Source organism: Lutra lutra, chromosome 14, assembly GCF_902655055.1.
Source record: "Lutra lutra chromosome 14, mLutLut1.2, whole genome shotgun sequence".
NCBI lineage: Eukaryota > Metazoa > Chordata > Mammalia > Carnivora > Mustelidae > Lutra > Lutra lutra.
Genome location: NC_062291.1, coordinates 72678502 through 72704489, shown reverse-complemented (window position 1 = coordinate 72704489; position 25988 = coordinate 72678502). Strand labels below are relative to the sequence as shown.

Sequence of the window (25988 nt, the reverse complement as noted above, 5' to 3'; positions counted from 1 at the left end):
CCGCCTGAGCAGAAGGATTTTCTAATATTAAAACAAAGGCAAAATTATAAAGAAAAAAAAAAAGGCCTAAAGAAAACTGCTCTACCTCTATGTAAACAAACCATAATTCCATGGATATGAAATGTCCAGAAAAGCATATCTCAAAGACAGATTAGTGATTCCAGGGGAGCTGGGATTAACCACTGACACGCACAAGAAACCTCATCAGGGTGCTGTCTATATAACTCAGTAAATTACTAAAAATCACGAAATTGTATACCTAAGACTGAGAATTTAGTGGTATGTAAATTATATCTCAACAAGTTAAGAAAGCCATAAACAAAAGTATACAACAATCCAGGAAGAAATACTGCTCCCTTACAATGACATAAAAAAACCACCAGCAGTACTTAAACTGCAAAGGCACTTGCAAATCAACAACCCAACGTTATGCCTAGCCTTCTCATAAGAGCAAGTAATGTATGGGAAAAAAAAGTTCAGCCTCATGGTAATAAAGTAATTAAAATGATTTAGTTTTAACTTATCAAAACTGGCCAACATGAAATAATAGAGAGGTATCTCTATTTGGTGCACCGTGTGAAGGAATGGGCTCCCCTGCTGTCTTTCCGGTAGGTGTGTAAACTAGTTCTATCCTTTCTGGGGAGCAATCATGACATATACCACAAACAGGAAAAGAAACATGCCCAAAGACACCTCCATTTCACCTGAGGAATTCTGTAGTACAGCTATATCTCACAGCCTATCATCCTCAGGAAATGATCATGGATAGGTTGCGAAATACAGTTAGAAGAACACTGCTATCGGGTACCTGGGTGGCTCAGTGGGTTAAGTGTCTGCCTTTGGTTCAGGTCCTGGGATAGGCCTCACATTGGGCTCCCTGCTCAATGGGCAGTCTGCTTCTCCCTCTGCCCACCCACACTCATGCTCTGTAATAAAAATCTTAAAAAAAAAAAAAAAAAAACTCTTCTACTAGCAAAAACTTGGAAATAATCCTTCTGATAATCAGATACTAGTTCAATTATGGTATATCTGAATGAAGGTAATAGAGGCCAATTTATTAAGATGGAAAGAACTCCTGGTGGGATGGATTTTATATAAGCATATGTTCGAACATACTGTTTTTACAAATGGGTTTTGCTCTACTTTGTGTAATGAATCAGCTTCTATGTTATTTATCAATAATGCAGACTACAAATAGCAAAAAAAGAATACTCAATTTCTTAACCACAGGCACATTAAATTAAATTTTATTTTATTAGAGATAGCAAAATAGTCCTGTGTATTTGAAATGTTCTATTAAGGACTATTTTTGCACTAAGAGAAGTTATATCTAAACACATTCTTTTATCTTCTGGATAGTTTAAGTTCTAATGCTCTTAGTTTAGATTTTAGTACTTTAAGAATATGGGGACCTCAAAAATGTCCTACCTGCCAGCACACATTTTATAGCCTGCATCGGCAATTCCAGCAACTTCGGAGTTATGGGACAGAGTCTCGTCAAACTAAGGATTTCAAAGTTTCCGTAATCTACATATCCAACCAGTACAGATTGTTCAGAAGCATAAGCTAAAATGGAGGCACGGTACCACTGATCATCCTCTGAAAGAAGGAGAGACTCCGTCTCAAATGATTTTCTCGTACAGATATAAACAAAAACCTCCCCTCCCAAATTTAGAGATGGTCATTCATAGGTTTTACTTTAGTAGAGTATCAGGCTTTGTTGAACAATGTATGCCTAGTCAACATGACAACCTCTGCTTCTTAGAAGCCCTCAATTCCTAAAAACTCCCTTTTATGCATACCTTACTAGACCGCTCATGTCCTGGGAGGTCATGACTTACAACATGCTTTGTCTCCCTCATAGACAGTTAACTCATTAGGACCAAGAACGTGTCTGGGTCTTGGGAATGAATCCACAATGATGCCTTGATCAGTACAGGGACAATTTGCTAAGCATCAAGAAGGGCTAATTTTAGAATACTGGCAGTAGGAGTCAACCAGACTCTACCAAGCAATCCATTTCCTGGAGGCCCACTTGCATCTTACCCTTCTGTGAGGCAACTGGACTTGCTTCCCTTCAGCAGGATAGAACGGAAGCCAGTTATCACAGCTGTGCTGTGATGGCTCCGTGCTTCCAGGCCCTCCCGCTCTGCCCAAGAAAAGTGGTGAAGACATGATCCTGGAAGATTCCATGTTCACATCCTGATGTAAACAAAATTACCTGTACCGTTCCCCAAAACTAAAGTGCTGTTAAAATAATAGGAATTTCCTTTGCCAACTCCCCCAGCACTCACAGGCCTTCTTCCCTTGCACACTTGGGTTCAGTTTAACTGTGCATAGTTAAAGGACTGGTGCACTCTAATACTCAAACTTCAAATGCAGCCATCCAGTGCAGACCGAAGATTGTTTCATTTATTTTTACTTGATTATAAATAAAAAAAAATTCATTAAGACTCTTCCCTCACCTGAGAATTGGGCACAACAGATATCACCAATGGTTGGGTAAAAATCTGAGCGTGGAGACACTTGACCACAGTATTCGCTAAGGGATGCCTGAAGTTCAGCGAGCTTATCTGTCGATATAGATCACATCTTAAACACAGTAAATACAAATCTATGCATTATCTTCTTTTTCACATGTTGAGTCTCTTGAAGTACAAAGATTATACAACCAGCACAAATCACAGAAAATTTACTTACGTCCGCTTTGCAGCTGTTGACAAAAGAAGTCTTCCGGAGTCTGAATGTGGGCAACCACACCACAAAACTTATCGCCTACATTCAAAGTTAACACTTTGGGGATTAGATCACTTCTATCCACAACAACTCTGTTTTCAGCTATCATTTTTCCAACATCTTCAAGATCATCTTAACAACAACAACAAAAAAAAACAGAAAAACCAAGGCATCTGGTTATCATTCAGCTGATTTTTGTAGCATTTCAAACCCAGTCACGCTTCCTCAACACCTCTAGGCCTTAACACCTGCTATTCTTCCTCCCAGAACACACTCCGAATCTCCCAGCAACCCGGTTATTTCTTGCTCAGTGTGGTGTCACCTTGAAAAGACTTCCCCCTAACCCAGGTTAGGTGGCTGCCCGGGTGCTCCCACTGCACTCTCCATGCACTCGCTCTTATGCCGTTTTATCATCTCTTCTCTACACGTCCGTCCTGACCACAGAATACCCTCCACTAAGGCACCTCCATAGTCCCTCAGTGAAGCAAATACTGCCCAGGAGATTTCTGTTCCTTCTACAAGACAGCTCTGCAAGCCTTGCTTTTACTACCGATGACTTCCTTCTAGAAGCATTCACGCTTCTGTTGCTCTGGCAACTTTTGTCCCCACTCTCTACCCACCTCCCCCATTATGACTTCTCACTTGATGCTATAGGCCCTAGGTTTATCCCCTACCCCTTTCTTTTCCCTGATCCCACACTCTCCCTAACATACCACCAGCATTTATGGTTTCAACCATGACTACCACTAGACCAGTAAGTATTCGGTTTTCTCCTCTAGATGGCAAAGAATTACTACAAACTTTCCGGCAGAGCTGTCATACTAAGATTTGTGTTCTGGGGATATCATGTATAGTATTATAAAGAATTCAGACAGCAGAGGGGCGCCTGGGTGGCTCAGTGGGTTAAGCCTCTGCCTTCAGCTCAGGTCATGATCTCAGGGTCCTGGGATCAAGCCCCGCATCAGGATCTCTGCTTAGCAGGGAGCCTGCTTCCCCTCCCTCTCTGCCTGCCTCTCTTCCTACTGTGATCTCTCTCTGTGTCAAATAAAATAAAAAATCTTAAAAAAAAAAAATTCAGACAGCAGAAATGGTAAAGTCAGAGAAGGTTGTTGCAATTATCCACAACTGGTAAGGATTCCTGAACTAGAAAAATAATAAGGAAAAAAAGGATTTTTAAAAAGAAAAAAAATCATATACAAAGGATATTCAGGAAGAAGAACCAATAAAGACCTGGCAACCAATGAGACAAGGCAAAGGACAGGAGGTAAGGATAAGGTAGACTTAAAAATGTGTCAACCTGGTTTATATGAAGGGATACATCTAATCACAGAACCATTAACCTGGCCATCACCTCTGGATGAATGAGCAAGAAACAATGAGGTATGTCTACATCCAAAGTAATTGGTAAAGGAACAAAGTAAGGAGGAAAACAGGGCAATAAGTACCACATATAACTAGGAAATGAGAAAATGCTGGTAGCAAAACTTCTTAGTTCTTGTTTAGTATAACTCTTGTTATACTAAACGGAAAAGCCACACACATAATTAAACGAGAAGTAAAAAAAAATTTATGAAGAAACACCATCTTACCAGAACAGAATTACCCCTATTTGTTATTGTTGGAACACCTAAGTAAGGAGGGAAAATTAAACTAAGGAAATGTTAGCTAAAAACCTTCAACTCAAACTGTCATGATATTTAGTACTTCGGAGATTTCTGATAATCATCATGTCAAGGATTAATATGGAAGACAGATACGGAAGGAAAACAGGCAGGGAAGACTAAGATTAGACATAATGTACTACTAAATGAAAAAGTTATCTTTCTTACATAAAGTTCAAAGAATGGTTATTTCCATTAAATCTGTCAGTGTGACAGCTCTGCCCTTTTTTGTTTGTTTGTTTAGGAGAGAAGATATTCTTTAGTACCTGGAGTCACTGTACTATTCTCTATGAATCTGTATACTCACTTGCATCTGCACTTTGCTTCTTAGAATTTTGTCCCTTGGGTTTCAAGCCATATCCCATTTCTACGAGCACATCATCTAAGAGTTTTCCTAAAAATGGTTAAGAAAATACATCCCCATTGAGATATTATACCAAGAGGAAAAGCATAAACATGAAACAAATGAATCACAATCATGTGACCTAGAGATCATATCTATTAATACACTCGCCTATTACGTTACCAGTTCAGTTTCTGGGTGCAAAATACTGTTAACTAATGCTCAGCCTTAAAAATTGAGGCAAAATTCCCATTGTCATGTGGCAGAAAATTTTATAAAAATATTTCACCTCAAAATTCTGGATAACATGAAAGATTTAGTGCTACCTCACTGGCAGGCTTAGTATGGACACCATTTATAAGAAAAAAGGAAGTTTAGTGTTCACCTAAGACTACTTTTTCTCAAAGTATGGCTGAAACAAGGGGTAGCCAGCATGTCATAAACTTCAAGTTCCTTGAAATACCACCTGAGGGGTTTTGGAGGGGAGAGGGTGGGGGGTGTGAACCCGGTGGTGGGTATTGCCGAGGGCACGTATTGCATGGAGCTCTGGGTGTGGTGCATAAACAATGATTTTGGAACACTAAAAAAAAAATAAAAAAAAAAAAGAAATACCATCCAGAAGACTGAGTCATAATACGAAACAATACACAGCAAAGAAAATACTTAATTTCACTAAAGATTTAAATGAACTTTTTACCATGTCATCAACCAACAGCATGTCTCCTAAAGTAAAAGAATGATACCTTGGAAAGTGAGACACAATTATAAGCACACGATCAGAAGTCACTTTTTGAACACACAGAAGGGATTCCAAGGGGTTTCCATCTCCACATTTAAATACTAGGCACTTACACTCTCATTACTAACCAAACACACTTCTGTGAAGATTCTTCAAGGAAAAAGCACTCGTGGTGAAAGTATGGACCAATTCATAAGGAAACTCTTGAATTTTTCTCCATAAGTGAGTAGAAATCAGGAATGGTGATCGTAACGGCCGTATCAAAAGGCTAACACAGTCATCCCCACACTAAGTCAGCATCTAGCCTTTGAAGCCCCCCAGCTCCACCACCGATGCCGATGCCGGGTCTCTGACTGACTGCCACCGGCAAGAGCAAGGTCACACCCTGAAGGACTTGCAAGGGGCTTACTTGGCCTCATTTCATGTTTCTATTTCTTCTCTGCTAACAGCTGAAGACTAAACACCATGTTAATTGCTGCATCTACAGAACAGAGTTAGATCTTACCTGAGCTGGGCAGCATCACATCCACAGCAAAGGTAACCACTTCTTCTTTGGAGACGTCAACAATCTTTACAGAGCAGTACTGCTCCATTAACAGTGACTTAATCGTTTTGACACATTCACTGCTCCAGTTCCCCTCTGCTGGGATAACACTGGCCACAAAGCACTTTATGGCCTGAAAGATTTTACATGAGTTACTAAAAAATTAGTATTTGAAAAGGATTTTTTCTAATTAATAACATGAAGATTTTTTAAAGGTAATACATTTATCACTGAAAATTTATCAAAAATCTTCCAAGAACAAATAAACAATTTTATGTTTTTGTAAGTAGTTACATATGTAATTATGTATTTTTTTACATATGTACATTATGTATGTAATTACGTAATTTTGTATGTAATTTTTGTATGTAATTTGTCTCTTGTGCTACTCTATCCATGTGCTTTTCCTTTTGGGACCTGAAGTTGAGAAATTCATGAAAGGATAACTAATTATCCCTCAAATACATATAAATTCAGGTTGCTTCCAGACAATATAATAAACATAGAAATGATTGTTTTAAAAGAACAGATGGATAAGATGTCCCTAAAAAATGCTAAGTTTCTCATGTAAGGAAGTATTACCTAAGGCTTCTTAAATGGATCCAAGAAAGCCAATGACATTTATCTACATTTAGTAAAAAATGAAAAATATACCAATAGATACTTTTTTATAATAACCATCACAGAACAGAGCAAGCAAATATTGTGCCCATTAAAATATTAAAGGCAGCTCTTTGGGGATACTATTAGGAATTTAGAAAGTAAAAAAGACTCACACATGGAGGAAATAAGTCAATGTTTCTATTTAGTTGGTGAATTCTATTTATTGGAATTATTTCTTCATTTCCATAATCAATATATAAGACGTGTGCCTTCTTCTGCAGCATATCAACATCTTGTATCATTACTCTGTTCCAGGTCTGAAAGTGAAATATAATGGTACTCTGCTTCAAAACGGTATTTCAGGCTTCAAAACTCTCAGCCCATCTATAGAACAGCCAAAGGAGAAACTACAGCTCTGTTCTGAGGGACTCATTTAACAGGTTAATCTTCTAACAATCTGGCTAAGAAATCCCTGAATTTGTCTACTTAGGAGACTAATGTACACACAACCACTTCCAGGTTACTCTAGCCCAGGAGACACACACACAATGACACACTAATGCCTCAGTACAGAAGTGCACAGGCTGCAGGGCTGGCTGTCCGTGTGCACTTGGCAGAGGAGGCTCCTATCAACAGAGCTGGAGGGCTCACCCAACAAATCCATAATACCGAATGAGGAAAAGAGACAGGAATGTGACCACAGACTCTGGTTAAGCCAGCAAATGCATTATTAAAAGCTCCAGTGTCCAGCTTATATGACAAAAGTAAATTAAAACATCGTATTAAATAATTCACTTCATCAGCAGTTACCTGATCAACAGTGTACTTGGCAACACAAACTTCCCCCTTAACAGGAATGTAATCCTCCTCAGTTGTATGTGCATAGGTTTCCTTTAGACTCGCAGAGAGCTGGTTCATGTATTCTAATACTTCTGAAGAATATAACTGCACATAAAAGTCACTTGGGTGTTTGAATTCAGTAACTGTACCCTTTCAAAAGACAGAAAAGGTGCAATAATTCACTGAGAACACAAGCACATGGGAATTTCTTAAAGCTTTCTAATGAGATTTTTTAAAGGGTATTTTAAGACAGTTTTCGCAATCAGTTTCATCAGTTACATTTTGTAGCTCACTTAGAAGCTCAAACTAAAAACAGGAAACAAGGAATAAAAATCTATAGTTCTTTGGATCTCTGTCTATAGAAATTAAATAACAAATACCTTTATTTCCATGGTTTTCCTGAGTTGTAGACTTCTCAAATCAGAAAACATTATTTTATCAGCACCAATGGCTATTTCTTTAGTAACTCCAAGAGGATAGTCACCCTGGGTTTTAAAAAAACAAAACACATGAGTGAGTTACTTATACATGCACATGTTTCAGCAATACTGTGGCCACCATTTGCTGGAATTGAGGCCAAAATAGCCCCTGAGGCTTGAATAACAGAGAGATATAGTGTGTACCTCCCAAGAGCCAATAAAACCCACTGTCCCTAGGCAGTTTACACAGTAGTGGGATCTCTGAAGTATCAGGCCATAATGATGATGATAATGTTGAGTTTATAAAATAAAAAGGGGGGGGGTTAGTGTTTTAAGTCTGTACTTGTTAACATTTTATAAGTATGAATATTTGAGGAAGTCAGATTTTTTTAAGTAGAAGCTAGGACCAGCTAGAGAAGCCTAAAAATTATAGATGAGCTGAGCACTACTGATATTTTTCAGGTTATGAATGACTTAGCCCACAGTTACCTACATGGAAGAGAGGACTTACAGAAAAAAATGCTCCTTCGATCTGAGGGCAGGACACAAAGCCAAAGAATGTGTGCATGCAGGGACTAGAGAGAGGGGCTGTCTCTCAGGAATCCAAACAATTTTACACTGAGACACAGGCATCACAAGTCCTTCTGGGCAGAGTGCTGGGCACACATAATGCTCAAAAATCCCCAACAGTCACCCAATCGATCATTAAGGTGTACAGGTTACTCCACAGGAAACACAGGAAACATCAGTTAATAAACACTGATGCAGAGGCGCCTGGCTGACTCAGTCAGACGGGCCTGCAACTCCATCTGGGATCTGGAGAGTTCGAGCCCCATGTTGGGTGTGGAGATCACTTGGACAAACACCAGTGAAATGCAGAAGTGGTAAGTATTTTATTTAGCTTAAGTCCTCTTAATTCAAAAGGAAATCATTCAAAATTTACTCTAAAGATAAAAAGTACATCGTACCTCATTTTTCACTTCCATGTTCTTTGTTTCAAAAGGTGACTTACTATCTTCACGTTTGTGGAAACTGAAATAAAGCAGCTGATTAGAATACTTAGAGTACAGAGCCAATCAAGAGTAGGGGCCACAGTGATGTTAAATTCTCAATCATCAAAATCCAGAAGGAGAAAAACAGCTTCCTTCAGGGAGTATCACAGTAGTAACAAAGCAAAATAGTCCAGGGCTGGCTACGCAACGGTCTACCCTGTGTAGGAGCTCGCCTCTTCCAAAGCCGCCTGATTCAAGGGACCTCCGCAGCCACAATCTCCAAGCTCCAGCTTTCTTATCTACAAGATGTAATCCCTACATGACCTCAATAGTTTTGAGGACCGGATGAAGTTATAGATGTGAAACTGCTTTGTAAACTGGTAAATGCCATGCCACTAAGATTTTCATATTTTAAAGTCGCAATTCATGAGACACTGTGAGAGTTCTACCTTATTATAATTCAGGAAAGAACACGTGTTTAAAAGGAATTCTAGGGGCGCCTGGGTGGCTCAGTGGGTTGGGCCGCTGCCTTCAGCTCAGGTCATGATCCCAGGTCCTGGGTTCGAGCCCCACATCGGGCTTTCTGCTCAGCAGGGAGCCTGCTTCCTCCTCTCTCTCTGTCTGCCTCTCTGCCTACTTGTGATTTCTCTCTGTCAAATAAATAAATAAAATCTTAAAAAAAATAAATAAAAAATAAAAGGAATTCTAAAGGTCTACTTATTACAAACACTAAAAACTTAAAGTTCTGACTCTGAATATGTACTAATAGAATCATATTCATGGAAACTCAGTCCTGAATTTGTAAGCTCTTCATTTCAAATTTGCATCCTTTATGTTGCACCTCAGTAAATAAAAGTAACAACTTCCACATAGTTATGGCCTGCTAACCTCATTTGATTCTTATACTATCAAAAATAAAGCCCATTTTGGGCGCCTGGGTGGCTCAGTGGGTTAAGCCACTGCCTTCGGCTCAGGTCATGATCTCAGGGTACTGGGATCGAGTCCCGCATCGGGCTCTCTGCTCGGCAGGGAGCCTGCTTCCCTCTCTCTCTCTGCCTGCCCCTCTGTCTGCTTGTGATCTCTCTCTGTCAAATCAATAAATTAAAAAAAAAATCTTTAAAAAAAAAAATAAATAAAGCCCATTTAAATATTCCCTAATGAATAAAAGAAATCATGCTTACTTTTGTTGAACAGGTTTGCACACGATGCTGTGTGCGGACCAGTCCCTTCTCTGGCACGCTATGGAGCAGTAGTAGGTCTGCTTGCACTGTGAGCACCTCAGCGATCCTACAGAACACAGCCCGTAACATCACCAGTGTTTTATTCCAAGTATTTGTTGCTGAGAGCAAGACATTTTCAAAGACCAGACATATCAATCACCATTCTATTAATCACATCAGGAAGATTACTTGAAGAGGATTATGATGTTTTTGATTAGGCGTTAAGATTAAATTTTTAAAGCTCTCTCAGATTGCAAATAGGAACGCAAAGATGAAAATGAAAGGCGGGCCAGACTGAAAACATAACTGACTTTCCTAAAGTAGAGCCCAGAACACATTATAAAAGGCACAATCAAAGGAAACAGAGAGTGTGTGGTAGTGAAAACAAACTCGTGCAAGCCAACTCTGACATGGCTTATTACCTCGCGCTGTTAAAAAAAATACAAGACAAAAAAACCAATGAAGAGAATCACATCCAGAAAAACCCAGAAGTTTTTTAAATAAAGTACTAAAAAACCCTATGAATATACAGGCAGAAAAAAAAAAAACCACATAAAGAAACAACAACAACAAAAAAAACCAGGCTGGCCTCAAATGGTCCTACTCAAAAGAAAAAAAAAAAAAAGCTAAATATCCAAGTAGCCAGTAAGCATGTGAAATACTGCTCAAGATCAATCATGGGTCATGAGGGAAATAGAAGTTAAAAGCACACTGCGATACCAGTACACACCCACGAGGAGAGGGCTAAAGTTTAAAAGACCAGCAGCACCGAATGACAGAGATGTGGAGCACATGGAACTCTCTATTACTGGGAAGGCAGAACAGGATAACTACTCAGGAAAATGGCTTGGCTGTTTCCTCAAAACTTAAATATATACCTACCCTTTGACTCAGCAATTATACTCCTAGGTATGTACCCAAGAGAAATGGAAACATATATCCACATAAGGACTTGTGCAAAAACGCAGAGAGAGCTCTATTCATAATAACCAGAAGCTAAACACAAGCAAAACTGTTCAACAAAAGACCAGATACACTGTGATAGAATCATATAAATACTACTTGGCAACGAAAAATAGTGTACATAGACCATATTAATACTCAAAATATTATTCTAAATGAAAAAAAAGCTTCACACAAAAGAATCAAGATTCCATTTTTATGAAGTTCTAAAACTGGCAAAATTAATTTACAGTTCAATTAAAAAAACCACTGTGGTTGCCTCTCGTGGCCATAGAGATTGGAAGGGGCTAGAAGGGAACTTTCTAAGAAGATAGAAATATTCTGTCTTGATAAGCATGTGAGTTTGTGCATGCCAATGCACGTAAATTTTATCATAAAACTATGGGAAATAATAACCGGGTAAGGAAGGAGCAAGAGTGGAAAGGTATGGATGAACAACTGTAGGATGCTGGGGGCTGCTGAAGCAGAAAGATGGGTATAGAGCAGGTACAATATTCTGTTCATACTTACTATGTTTTAAACTTTCCATAGTAAAAATATTTTTCAAATGTGTGAAAAAAATAATCCAGACGTGTTAGGGAAATATGCTTACCAAACAAGCCACAGCGATGGCAAGTTGTTGACCGAAAAGAAGGTCCTAAGGAGTTGAAGAGTGCTGAATTATTTATGGACAAGGAATTCTCAACCAACTTGTGTATTTTTTTTGACTTTGCAGGAGGCACGTTATTGCTAGGCTTCTATTAAGAAAAGAGAATAGCAATATTAAAACTTGGTAGTAGTTTTTTTTAAAATACTGTATTAGGGATTTCCTCTTCTGAACAGATAAAAAAGATGTACCTTTCCCTATTCCTCCTATTACATGCTACTAAAAACCCAGACTTATAAACAAACATAAGCTGACTTTGACAAGAGGGCAGCAGACAGGCTAGGAAACTTGGGGCCCAGAGAAGAACAAGACAATGCGTTCCTGAGTTTTTTTTTTGGCCTCATGTATTTCAGACACAGTGCTGGAGAAGCCAGCAACCCAAAATGCCAAACAGTACAGACAATAAAAGCCCCAACAGAAAGTATCCTCTCTTGAGCTAAAGACCAAGAAGCGGGCATCCCGGCAATACAGAAAACCAGTAACTGTTCTACCCTAGACAAACACCACAGTAAAAGCTGTGGCCCTGTTCTAGAGTAGGGTGCTGGCACTTCGTCTCTGGGAGTCTCCCCGGGAACCCGGACTTTCACCCAACAGGTAGGAGTGTTCCTCCTACGCCACCCACCATTACTGGGGAGGTAGAAGAGGACTCCCAGTGGACAATCAGGACTTTTTACCACCATTCAAAAGTAATGAGTGTCTCCCAAATCTTCCCCTCTAATTCTCCTCTCTGACCTACCTACTCTCTCCCCCTCCATCCCACTCCTATATCAGTAAAGAGGCACTCATCACTTCTGGCAAGGAGGAGGTATCACATGAGGTCTACCTGGAAGCTGGAACTCCCACCCTCACCCAAAAGCAAAGGAGAGCACCTCCTTCAGTGCCAGCTCAGGCTGACTGAAGAACCTGGACATCTACTCCCACCCAGCAGCACCCACCCTCTGATGTAGGGTCAGAGGAAGCTAGCTAAAAAGGAAGTTTAAATAATATACAGAATTTCATTAACATAATACCCCAAATGTGCTAGTTTCAATAGAAAATCACTTGTCTTATTTAGAAAAAGAGAAATCACAACTGAATTAAAAAAAAAAAAAGCCAACATCAAGACAACAGAGAAGTTTATTTGACAAACATTTTAAAGGGGCCATCAATAGTTCAGTAAGCAATTAGGAGCACAATTGAAACAAATGTAAAGAGTCCCAGCAAAGAAACAGAAGATATAAAGAAGAACCAAATGGAAGTTTCACAACTGGAAAGCAAAATAACAAGGAAACACAGTGAGGGATGCCACGCCAAAATGTAAAGAACAGAGGAAAGGCTCAATAAACTTGAAGACTGAACAACAGAAATTGCATCACCTAACAAGAGAGAAAAAACAAAGTGGAGAAAAAACTAAATTAACAGAGCCTCAGAGACCTATGGGACTATAACAAAATATTTAACATTCATGTCTTTAGAGTCCCAGGAGAGAAAAAAAGGCAGGGTGAAGAAGTTCTTTTTTTTTTTTTTTTTTTTTTAAGATTTTATTTATTTATTTGACAGACAGAGATCACAAGTAGGCAGAGAGGCAGGCAGAGAGAGAGGAAGGGAAGCAGGCTCCCTGTTGAGCAGAGAGCCCGATGTGGGGCTGGATCCCAGGACCCTGGGATCATAACCTGAGCTAAAGGCAGAGGCTTTAACCCACTGAGGCACCCAGGCACCCCCAAAGAAGTTCTTAAATAAAAAATGCCCCAGACTTACAAAATTTGGCAAAAGATATAAATCTACAAATTCATGTTGAGCAAGTCCCAGACCAAATCAAAGAAATCCACACCAAGACTCACGTAGTCAAACTTCTTCAAGCTAAAGACAAAAAAGGTTAAAAGCAGAGAGAGGAAAAGGACATCTTACTTACAGGGGAAAAAGTAATTCAGAATAAAATAGATTTCTCAAAATATACCCTGGAGAGCAGAAGGAAGTAATACAACATTTTTCAAGTGCTGAAAGAAAAGAACCGTTAGCTGAGAAACTTCTCCATGAAAAGTATCCTGCAGGAGTAAAGAAGAAATCAAGACATTCTCAAATGAAAGAAAACTAAGAATTTGTCACCAGTAGACCTAAAGAATGGCTAAAGGACGTTCTCTAAACATAAAGGAAATAAAGGAATGCTGGAACAAAAGGAAAGGAAGAACACATTAAACAAAAATACAATAAGCACAATAGACTTAACAGAAAAAAACTGAAGCAAAATGAAACTGAAAAGAGAAAAAGACAATATATAATTATAGAGACCTTAATATCCCTATCTCAACAATTAGTAGAACTACATTGAAAATCACCAAGAATACAAAAGATTGGAGATCACCATCAACCAAGGGATTCTGTTAGACATTTATAGATCATTCTACCCAACCACAAGATGGACATTCTTTTCAAGTGCTAAAGAACATATACTAAGTCCACACACGGGGCCATAAAGAAAAGCTCAACAAATTTAAATCACACAGAGTAGGTTTTTCAACGACAGTGGACTCAAACTAGAAATAAGTAACAAGAGTAATAATCTTCAAACATTTGAAAACAATAGACTTCTAAACAATTCATGAGTCAAAGAGGAGGTCTCAAAGGAAATGAAAAAAAAAAAGTTGAACTAAAAGAAAACATAACAAATCAAAATTTGTAAGACACAGTTAAAGCATTGCCAAGAGGTAAATTCATAGCACTAAGTTCACACACTAGAAAAGAGGGAAAGTTTCAAATCAATAATCTAAATTCCCATCTTAAGAATCTAAAAAAGTAAGAAAAAAAATGCCAAAAGCCAACAGAAGCAAGTAAACAAAGATAAAAGGAGAAATCAATGAAATTAAAAAACAAAAACTTAGAGGAAAAAAAAAAAATCAATGAAACAAAGACCTGGTTCTTTGATAGGACCAAAAAAGGGGCACCTGGGTGGCTCAGGTGGTTAAGCATTGGACTTCAGATCAGGTCATGATCTCTGGGTCCTGAGATCAAGACCAGGTCAGGCTCCCTACTCAGTAGGGAGACGGCTTCTCCTTAGACCCCCTCAACCCTCTTCCCCCCACCAATGGAATAAATACGCCTAATTTTTGACAAAGTTTTGACAAAATTATTGATAAATAAAATCTTAAAAAAAATAAAACTGATACAACAAACCCTAGATGAATCTCCACAGAATTACACTGAATGAATTTATCCAATCCCAAAAAGTTACATACTGTAGGATTCCATTTATATAACATCCTTGAAATGACAAAACTCTCGATGTGGATTAGATTTGTAGCCTCCATGGATTAAGGAGGTGGTAGGGGCAAGAGAGAAATGGTATGACCATAAAAAAGCATATAAGGGAAAGATGCAAATGTTCTGTATCTTGACAGTATCACCGTCAACATCCTTGTTGCCATATTATACTAAATTCTGTAGCACATCACACAGGGAGAAACTCAAAGAGCTACACAGGATCTGTATCTCTGCACGCCATTGCAGGGCTGCACTAACAGTGGCATGGCATACTGTAATTACATCAACAGAACTGATTTTTTTTTTTTTAAAGATATTAGGATAAAGAAAAGGAAGCTTCACCTTCAATAACATCTGAAAATTGAGTAATTCTTCACTAACACAATATAAAATATGTTTAGAATCTTTTACACCCAAACCAAAACACAAAATAGAAAACAAACAAAAAACCTTACACTATTTACTTCTTTGGGTGGTGAATTGTTTCCGTCATTTAAAGGGGACACTGAGTTTCCTGGAGAGAGAAAACATAAAGAGCCAAATATTACTTTATTCCTGAAAATGTAGAAAACCATAATTAGATATTCAAATAATAAAGATATACTATAATAGCCTTAAGCCTACACTACAAATAAACAACTTACTTTTCCTAATGAAAAATAAGGATTTGTTTGAACATTCCTTAATTACTATTCCTCTTGTGAATTTTTCTCCATTCACTGAGGCAGCAATTCTCAGACTTTTTTGAACCTCAGACTCATTTATGCACTTAGAAATTGTGAACCTCAGAGAGATTTTGTTTATATGACCCATGTGTCTCAATACTTACCTATATTAGAAATTAAGGGGTGCCTCGCTGACTCAGTAGAGCATGTGACTCTTGATCTAAGGGTCAGAATTCAAGCCCCACACTGGGCATAAAGCTTACTTAAAAAAAAAAAAAAAAAAGGTAAGGACACCTGGTGGCTCAGTGGTTAAGCATCCATCTCTTGATTTTTTTTTTTTTTTTAAGATTTTATTTATTTGACAGACGGAGATCACAAGTAGGCAGAGAGGCAGGCAGAGAGAGGAGGAAGCAGGCTCCCCGCTGAGCAGAGAGCCCGATGCGGGGCTCGATCCCAGAACCCTGGGATCATGACCTGAGCCAAAGGCAGAGGCTTTAACCCGCTGAGCCACCCAGGCGCCCCCCATCTCTTGATTTTGACTTGGATCATGATCTCAGGGTCCTGAGACTGAGCCCTGTGAGGGCTCTGTGTTGGGTATGGAGCCTGTTTAAAATTCTCTCTCTCCCCCTGTTCCCCCTCCCCCTAAAAACTGTTAAAAAGAAATTAAAATTAGAAATTTTAAAGTTTTAAAAATTAAAAGTTTATTTAAAAATAAATACACTACGTTGACATGATTTTTGTACGTAAAACAACTACATTTTCAAAAGCAAAAAAAAAAATTGTGAGAAGAGTAGCACTGTTTTACATTTTTGTAATGTTTGGTTTAAATCATGATCGTTGGATTCATGTACCTGCTTTTGCATTCAATCCCCTGTATTGTTTTGGTTGAAGCATATGAAGAAAATCTGGCCTCGCACAGATACATGATTGCAAAAAGGAGTATTTAACGGCCTTCTCAGGTAATTATGGATGTTTTCCTTTAACATCATGCCAAAACTCAAGTGGTAGTTTGAGGGGTAGTTGCAATGAGGAATCTAAAACTTTTTCATAATGTGACATTGGAATCCATTGATTGATCCTGCACTTTTGAGTGGATTTTTACCCATGAGTGACTATGCAACATGAGGCATTGGCCATTTGGAGAAGAATGAGAAACTCTTGAGTTATACAGATCTTTCAATTGTGGACAGATTCCATTACAAAATATTTTAAAATTCATGTGTGTTATTTAGTATCAACAGGCATCTCCCCAGGAAAGTCTAAGCATTGAGAAGCTGTCATGGCAGAGTGGCAGATAATGCTTTTCCTGAAATTCTCATTTTGCTCAAAAGCTTGAATTTTATCATTAGCAACAAAATACTGTCAGGTGTTTTCCTTGAAGTAATAGGTTCACTTTATTCGTTTTTGAGAAAATGAATGCCAGATATCTAAATCTGAATAACCAGAATTTTTCATTCTTTTCAAGTAAAAAATGATGTTCCAAGAAAAAAGTTTCCATACAGTATAACTCAGTCACATACATGCTTTTCATACTTCCTATGAAGCACAAGTTAGGGGTAATTCCCATTTTGTTACACAAAATACTAAAAAATATGCGTACACAAGTGTCAAGATTTGTGAAGGACAGCCCTGAGTAAGGCATTTCTGGTTTTGTCTTAACCGCAAGTTCATAGCAATAAAAAAACCCAATTACCACTAGCCCAAGTAGGTAGGAGCTAATGAGGCATTAACGATAATGGCATTAATAGTTTACCTTTGCTTCTGCATCATTGGTGTAAAGTCAGCCCAACAAAAAAGGCAAATGATATTTTAGTACTATTGGGAAAATAGTTTCGACCTCTTGGGAAACCGCAGAGGCCCAAGGGCCACGCACTAGAACCACATCACCGTAACATTAAAAGATCACATATGATAATACGTTCACCCGGAGCCCCCCCCCCAACTTCAAAATCAGGTTTTTGGAATAAGGACTAAAGGAACAACTTTTTAAAAATCTGATGAAACAATATAATGTCTTATGTGTATCTTTGTGACAGATTGTCTATCTCAAATGCAAATTATGCAATTTACATAGTATTTTTTAAACATGGCCAATCTTTAAAAAGGCAGAGTATGTCCTTTCTATATTCCTTGGACGGTTCTCCCATTGTGGGGGGAAGCTCCTCTGTAGACATGCTCTCCTCCCAAAATGTTTTTTGTGATGAATCTAGTCAAAGGAAGTTATTTGGCACCTGGCTTTTCCTTCAAATCTTTAAATGCAAATACCGTAAGGTAGCTATTTAGTTGTTTTGTTAATAGCACATGGGTGTGTGATCACATACCTGTGATAAGCCAAAGAAACCATCAGAATCAAGAAGTAATAAGCCTATAGTTTTCACTTACCTGTTGACAACGTCTTCCTGTCTCCTTTGGATCCAACCACCTCTCCATTGATGCTGTTAGGGTTTGAAGATACTGAATTGTCTTCCTGACTAGCCAAATACGGTTTGGTTTGCTCACAAAGCAAAAAACTGTTTTTTTTATTTCCATTCTCTGGGCTTTTCAACCGGAAATTAGGGTGGTTAGCATGTGCTCCAGGACTTCTTAAAGAATCATGTGGCGGAATCTTGTTTTCATTTTTCTCAAAATTAAATGGCTCTGTCATCTTACAAGTAGATGCCTCCAAATTATTTCTTGACATCATAGTATGTGGCAATTTAACATTCACAGAAGCCTATGGGAAGAAGTGCATTTAAAAGGCAATTTTTAATTACAAAAGTAGAAGCATCGCAGGCCCTTTTTATGTAACAAGTAAGGCTCATGAATAATTCCAAAGCAGAGGTAACCGTGATATCAGAGCCTGGCCTAAAAGCAAAAGGAACAGATTCTCTATCTCGGTAGGTACAAACTCCCAAGTTTCACACAATTCAACCACAGACAAAAGGCTAACTCAAGAGACATCAAAAGAGTCATCTCAGAGTTCGACACCATTTTTTACTTTAAAAAGCTTCTGAAACAACAGGAATAAAAAAGGACTTGCATGTTTTAAGAGAAATATTTCTAAGCCACAGATTGCAACTTAACAGTCAAATACAATGAGGGTATTGTCTTCATCGGGTCATCACCTACCTTTCTAGCCTCTCAGATCCCTCTATCTGCTCCTACTTGAGACACTGAGATCTTGACTATGCTGAGCCCAGCTCTCAGTGCCTTTACTTTCCTCATTGGCCTGGAAAAGTCTTTCCTTCCTAGGCACCCTTCACGGTTTGCCTCAGCTGACCTCTGTTTGGTCTGTTTTTCCCCAGTCCTCTGCTTGATCATCTCCAGCTTAGCTTCCATAAACTGTAATTTATATCTACTCCTTTTAAGGACTTAACTGCATGCACTTTTCTCTGAAAATAAGGTACGTGTATTGTTACAAAGTGCCTCTGAGAAACCTCTATCCAGACTTGATGCTAGCTTGTTTTTTTCCTATTACTCTTAAAGAATACTAAGTGTCCTGCCTGAGGGAAGTAATAAAAGTGGACAAACAACTTTTCTTTCTGAGGCTGTGACCTACAGCTTTGTACACAGACCTCAGGTAAAACTGCCTATTGTCCCAGAACTGTTCAGGGGGAGGAGGGAAGCCACAGAAAGCTAAACTGGTATGAGTAGTATCTAAAGATTAACACTGTTTTAAAGGGAAAACAAAAATATAGCAGAAACATCCTCCCTCCTGGTGGCCTAAAATTTCTGTATCATTTTTTGCTTTAAATTAGGCCTAGCCTAATCTGTGACAATACAGAAAAGACAATGAAATAATAATAAAAAAAAATACATATGCACATTCAAAGCGTGGGGGTTGCGGGGGGGGGGGGGGGACTCTCAGTGGGCCAGATCCTGAGAAGATCCCTAACTAAAGGCTGCAGATGGGCAGTTATGGGAGATCCTGCAGCCATCAGGGAAAGCGCAGTGTGGCAGTAAGCACATCCTCCCACCGCTCAGACTGGGTGGGAGTGAGACTGTTGGGCTCAGTAAGAGACAAATTCTGTGAAGTTACAAAGGAACATAATTTTCAGGGGAAACTGGGTGGGGCTAGGAATACTGAGTAACAGACAATTTACAAGAAATATAAAGAATGCACATTAAGATACTAGGGTAACTACAAGAACAAAAACAAGGCATAATTTTTAAATTACAGAAGAAAAATCTCAGTCTAACGAAAAAAAAAAAAAAAAGAAAGATTCAGGCATGGTCAATGGAAAACACCAAATAAGATGCCAGAACCAAACCCAAGCAATCCAATTATCAATGATTAGTCTCAATTAAGAGAAAAAAAGAGGGAGAAAAACATCCTGCTAGATATTATGCACAACAGGCACACATAAAATTTATGGCAAGTTTGGAAATAATAGAATTAAAACATGTGCTATGCAAATAAAAAAAAGATGAAATATGAATACTGATAGCTGATAAAAGAGAATTCAATTGGGACAAAGATTTTTTACATTTATGAAAGAAACACCTGAGGAGAGAGCACACCCAAGAATCAGTGCATCACAATGTCCTCAGATCTATAAAACAAAAACTGATTGAGGGAGGAGAAATTCAGGCCACAATAAGTATACACCTGCCTTACACACTTGTCAACAGACAGAAAACAAGTGCTATTTTAATACCACGATAAACCTGATCTAGTAAGGACCAATACAATCAAGAGCACTCATTTTTCCAACACCGGGCATATCTCGAACTAGAAAAGTCACCTCAACTGACTCCAGAAACACTAATGCCATGCAAAATCACGTTCACTTACCAAAGTATACAAATCTCCACCTCAAGTTTTGCTTCCCAGAGAATCAGCCTCCAACAACCACATGAGCAGGTGAAGGGTTTTGGTTTTGTTTTTTAACGTGGTAAAATATCACAAAGAAAATAGCAAACATGACTATATAAAACAATTACAAAAAATAGCAAGCAGCCAGAAAATGAAGATTAATGCACAGATGGAAAACTCTCAAAATTTTTAAAAAATGGGATAAACAATAAAAACATTCAGATACTATAGCGATGTGACTAACCCCAAGGCCGACTTCCACCGCTGATTTTGCTAGCTTGAGTCAGAGATAACGCTGGCCATAATCATTCTCCTAGCAGAATTTCTCAGAAACTCTGTCCTTTCCTGATGCACAGGAACAGATTTGGCTGCAGGATCTTCCACCCCTTTCTTTCTTTAATGCAATCGGGAAGCAATAAGCAAAAAGGAAAAAAGCACACCTAAGGATGGTAGAGTGAAAAAGGCAAAGCACCTGATGTCTCTGTCCGTATCCCTGAGTCGCTGCACCAGCCCTGATGGGCCGATGCAGACTCACTGTGGCATCAAATAAACCCATGAATTCTGTTATTTGCAGCCCAACAGATACAGATACCAATAAAATGTGAGCAAAAGGCATGAACAGAATGCACAGAGAATGAAGATTAGTTGATAAACATAAGGGGGAAAACATGCAACCTCATTTGTAATTAAAAAAAATCAAATTAAATAATTATGTATTATTTTCTGCCCAGCATGGGTGTGATTAAAAAGGACACTCCCATTGGGCCCCTGGGTGGCAAAGTTGCTTAAGTGACAATCTCCTGATTTCAGCTCAGGTCATGATCCCAGAGTTCTAGAATCCAGCACCGTGGGGTGGCTCCCTACTCAGCAGGGAGCCTGCATCTCTCTCTCCCTCTGCCTCTCCCCCCTGCTCATGCCCTCTCTTCCTCTCTCAAATAAATAAACCCTTTTTAAAAAGTAAAGATAAAATCTTTGAAAAATAAAACAAAATTCCTTTGCATGGAATATAAATTAGTATGTTTTTATGGGGAGACAATTTGGATATACATACATATACACACCTACATGTGTGTAGGTCTATAAATAGATATATATTCTTAAGGTATGTATGTATTCTTTTCATTTTTATTAAATATTTATTTTAGAGAGAGATGTGCATGAGCAGAAAGGGCAGAGCGAAAGAGAATCTCAAGTAGACTCCATGCTGAGCTCGGAGTTTGACAAGGGCCTTGATCTCATGACCTGAGCTACAACCAAGAGTGGGACATTTAACCGACTATGCCACCCAGGCACCCCAAGTATACGTGTATTCTTAAAAATATTCTAGCCATTTACCTGGTAAATCTACACCTAGAAATCATCCCATTAAAATAACCCTAATATTGGGGTGCCTGGGTGCCACAAGTCGGTTAAGCACCCAGCTCTTAATTTCAGCTCAGGTCATGATCTCAGTGTTGTGAGATCAAGCCATGTGTCAGCTCCATGCTTGGCATGAAGTCTGCTTAAGATTCCCTCCCTGTCACTCTGTCCCTCTGCCCCTCCACCCACTCCTCCTCTCTCTTTCAAAATAAGTAAATAATAATAATAATGATGATCCTGAACATCAAAAAATCCTATTTAAAATAATGAAAAAATTTGAGAAAGAAGTTAACTGTGATATCTCTACTAGATAGATTAACACTACCATTTAGAATCTTAGCTTTTGGGGCACCTGGGTGGCTCAGTGGGTTCAGGCCTCTGCCTTCGGCTCGGGTCATGGTCTCAGGGTCCTAGGATCAAGCCCCGCATCAGGCTCTCTGCTCAGTGGGGAGCCACTTCCTCTCTCTCCCTGCCTGCCTCTCTGACTACTTGTAATCTCTGTCTATCAAATAAATAAATAAATATAATCTTAAAAACAAAACAAAACAAAACAAAATCTTAGCTTTCAAAAACATTGTAAAATGTCTAAGAACAGCAAATGAAAAATCAGAAACATTGTATAATAACTGCAATAAATAACCTCTCCATATAAGCAAGGTCAATGAAATACATCAAATTTTAAATGAGTGTTATGGGGTAAGTAGATTGACAAAAGGAATCTTTTTTATAGTCTATTTCATTTCCAAATTTTGTTTTTGTTTTCCCTAAAGATTTCATTTATTCAACAAAGAGAGAATGCGTGCTCAAGAGTGTGCAAACATTGGGGTGCCTGGGTGGCTCAGTGGGTTAAGTCTCTGCCTTTGGCTCAGGTCATGATCTCAGGGTCCCGGGATCGAGCCCCACATCAGGCTCTCTGCTCAGCAGGGAGCCTGCTTCCCCCTCTCTCTGCCTGCCTCTCTGCCTACTTGTGATCTCTCTGTCAAACAAATAAATAAAATCTTAAAAAAAGAAAAGAGTGTGCAAGTGCAAGCAGGGGGAAGGAGAGAGGGAGAGGGAGAAGCAGACTCCCTATTGAGCAAGGAACCTGATTCTGGGCTCCATCCCAGGACCCTGGGATCATGACCTATGCCGAAGTCAGATGCTTAACTGACTGAACCACCCAGGTGTCCCTCAAATTATGTTTAAAAATGAATTGCTTTTATAGAAAAAGCATTTTAAAGATTAAAATATTAATATTACATTTAAATTAAGACTATTTTTTCCTCAAGCTGGTTAATTCTAAGCCAAGGATCAAGTAATAAAACTAGGATATAGTCACCTTCTCAAGATACCAGTGGGGCCCTCAATACACAACAGGTAACTCCTGAAATAGCCTTTCCTTTGTCCTTATTTGATAAGGCTGACAGTCAATCCATAATCAGCTCCTTTCTATCCTGTAGCACAGTTAGCTACAGACAGTTGTCTGTGTATTCTAGATTATTTTAAGTAATTTGAGTGCAGGAACCAGGTCTGTTAAAAACATTAACAAAAAAAACACCCTGATTTCTCATAGCACCTACCATGTTTTGTACAATGAGGCACTGTCATATATTGTATGACAAAAATATTTAAAACGCACTGTTGCACTGTTTTCACGACAACCTGGAAAGTGAAGATGAAATGCACTGTTTGAAATTACATGTGGCAGTCTCAAGTGGAGAATCACATCACGTTACGAGGTTTTCTGAAACTTTATAGCAAAACTTCAAGTCTTACATCCACTCTTCCAAAGTCCAAAAATTAGTAAATAAATTTGACTTTAGAAAAAAAAAAAAAAAGACCAACAGAATCAGTCTTAGAAGTTTAAGCAGCAAATAAAAAGAGTTTAAGCTTAAAAGGAGCTCCACCTAGAGCAGAATATGTAGGTTAGAAAGACAACTAGCTTGCCTCACCCTATTCAGGAATTTTCATTACAACGCCCACGGCAAATAGACATGTGGACCTGTTCTATAACTAGAATCTTCTAACTTCCTTTAATTTTGGACAACCAACTGTACTGCATTCTCCTTTATAAAAGGGTTCATTTTCCAACTGACTGACTCCTGTTGCTGCCCTGTTTCCATAACCTTCCAAATGTCTGAGATGTCTACCATATCCATTTTCCTCCAGGTCCTTCACCAGCTGTTCTAACACCTTCCAGGGTCCTCACAAGTCTGGACTTTCTCTAGTTCATCAGAAACCCTCACACAGACATCCTTCTCCTAACTGAGCACAGGACTGCAGATGTGAGCCAACAGCCAGTCAGCAGAATCATCATTGCACCCCTCACTACGAACACTAACTACTTCCAATCACGCACTAGCTTTTGGAGTAGCAGCCAGGACTACTCTGAGTATGCCTAAAACTTGGGAGTTACCTACCATCTTTTGGAATTTAATTTCTTTTAATATGTTTATTATCCTATAAAAACTGCCTTTTTTGGGGCGCCTGGGTGGCTCAGTGGGTTAAGCCGCTGCCTTCGGCTCAGGTCATGATCTCGGAGTCCTGGGATAGAGCCCCGCATCGGGCTCTCTGCTCTCTCAGGGAGCCTGCTTCCTCCTCTCTCTCTGCCTGCCTCTCTGCCTGCTTGTGATCTCTCTGTCAAATTAAAAAAAAAAAACAAAAAAAAACTGCCTTTTTTAATTGCCTTTTTTCTTTTGATTTATAGTCCTATGAATTCTAACACATGTATTTCAACGTTAAAACACCTGTAAGAAATTGCAATTATCCCTACTTGGCTTCATCCTGTGTGAAGCACTGGACATACCTGAATCTGGAGTGGGCAGACACTATTCCATAATGCTGTGCTTCCCAACCTTGGGCTACTGACTTTGGATACCAGTACAGGTGTGTTACAGACATCACTGCAATGGTAATGATACCTCATGGGCTAATCTTACCCAGTTTTAAAACAAGCAGTTTCCCCTCTATCCAATCTACTATTTTTTACATGCTACTGATGAATAAAAATGTATTTATAGGGGCACCTGGGTGGCTCAGTGGGTTAAGCCTCTGCCTTCGGCTCAGGTCATGGTCTCAGGGTCCTGGGATTGAGCCCCGCAGTGGGCTCTCTGCTCAGCGGTAAGCCTGCTTCCCTCTCTCTCTCCGTCTACCTCTCTGCCTGATTGTGATCTTTCTCTCTGTGTCAAATAAATCTTAAAAAAAATGTATTTATAATCATCCCTAAATCCACAGTAATTAGTATATATATTTCCTTAACACAAGAGATTAATTAGGTAGGTCCCCAAATTTCTTCATGTTCAAGTGATCACTGATGTAATAAAAGACCAGTGGAATGGAAGTAACTGCTACCCACAAAAAGAAGTCCTTGGCTTTGTATTGTCCTTTTGTCTTGTACTTCATGATTTGACACCAATAAAACCTGAAGCTCCCTAAGGGACCCTTTCTTATACTCCCCTGGAATCCTGTTCCCACTCCTCCCTCTGGCCAAGAGCATCCACGATATACCTGCAACCAGTGACTGTAAGCCTTCTCCTTCCTTCCCAGAAGAATAGAAGCTAGAGTAAAATTAATTTTTACCACAGTGTGTTAATTCCTTTAATACCAAAAGTACTTGCAGCAGATTTGCAACTATAATTTTCTTTTTCTTCTCTTAACATTTGCTTTTTGCTTTTGTTTTCCTGGTAACCACACACATTCAGAGAGAATGGTTACTCAAAGGCAACATTTAGTTTTTTGGGTTTTTAAAAAATTTTATTTTATTTAAATTAACATATAGTATATTACTAGTTTCAGAGATAGAGTTCAGTGATTCATCAGTTGCATATAACACCCAGTCTTATTATACCACGTGCCCTCCTTAATGCCCATCAACCAGTTACCCTATCCTCCTAACCCCCTCCCCTCTAGGAACCCTCCGTTTGTTTCCTATGGTTAAGTCTCTCATGGTTTGTCTCCCTCTCTGATTTGTATTTATTTTTCCCTCCCTTTCCTTATGATCCTGTTTTGTTTCTTAAATTCCACATGAGGGAAATCATATAATTGTCTTTCTCTGCTTAACTTATTTTGCTTAGCATAATACTCTCTAGTTCCATCCACATCATGGGGAAAATTTTTTTGATGGCTGAGTAGTAGTCCATTGTATACATAGACATCTTCTTTATCCATTCATCTGTCAAAGGGTATCTGGACTCTTTCCATAGTTTGGCTATTGTGGACATTGCTGCTACACAAAGAGGCAAAGGCTT

General features: G+C 38.9%; 1 protein-coding gene and 1 long non-coding RNA gene across 12 annotated transcripts in view; one reads left to right on the top strand and one right to left on the bottom strand.

Annotated features, from left to right (window-relative positions):
- Positions 1–25988, bottom strand: part of TDRD1 (tudor domain containing 1) — a 46678-nt gene that overhangs the window by 18523 nt on the left and 2167 nt on the right. For all 11 annotated transcript variants that reach the window (XM_047703528.1, XM_047703520.1, XM_047703523.1 and 8 more), the window contains 13 exons: positions 17991–18321; positions 15399–15457; positions 11653–11797; positions 10059–10164; positions 8854–8917; positions 7847–7951; positions 7437–7616; positions 6800–6943; positions 5985–6156; positions 4705–4791; positions 2701–2868; positions 2466–2573; positions 1429–1599 (listed from right to left, as the gene is read on the bottom strand). In XM_047703528.1, coding sequence (XP_047559484.1) covers positions 1429–1599; positions 2466–2573; positions 2701–2868; positions 4705–4791; positions 5985–6156; positions 6800–6943; positions 7437–7616; positions 7847–7951; positions 8854–8917; positions 10059–10164; positions 11653–11797; positions 15399–15457; positions 17991–18291 — 1810 coding nt within the window. In that variant the 5' untranslated portion in view covers positions 18292–18321. The remainder of the gene's footprint in view (positions 1–1428; positions 1600–2465; positions 2574–2700; positions 2869–4704; positions 4792–5984; positions 6157–6799; positions 6944–7436; positions 7617–7846; positions 7952–8853; positions 8918–10058; positions 10165–11652; positions 11798–15398; positions 15458–17990; positions 18322–25988) is intronic.
- LOC125085230 (uncharacterized) lies at positions 3374–24196 on the top strand. The gene is made up of 3 exons (XR_007122820.1): positions 3374–3490; positions 6942–7066; positions 23911–24196. It is a non-coding gene; the product is annotated as an uncharacterized LOC125085230 (long non-coding RNA).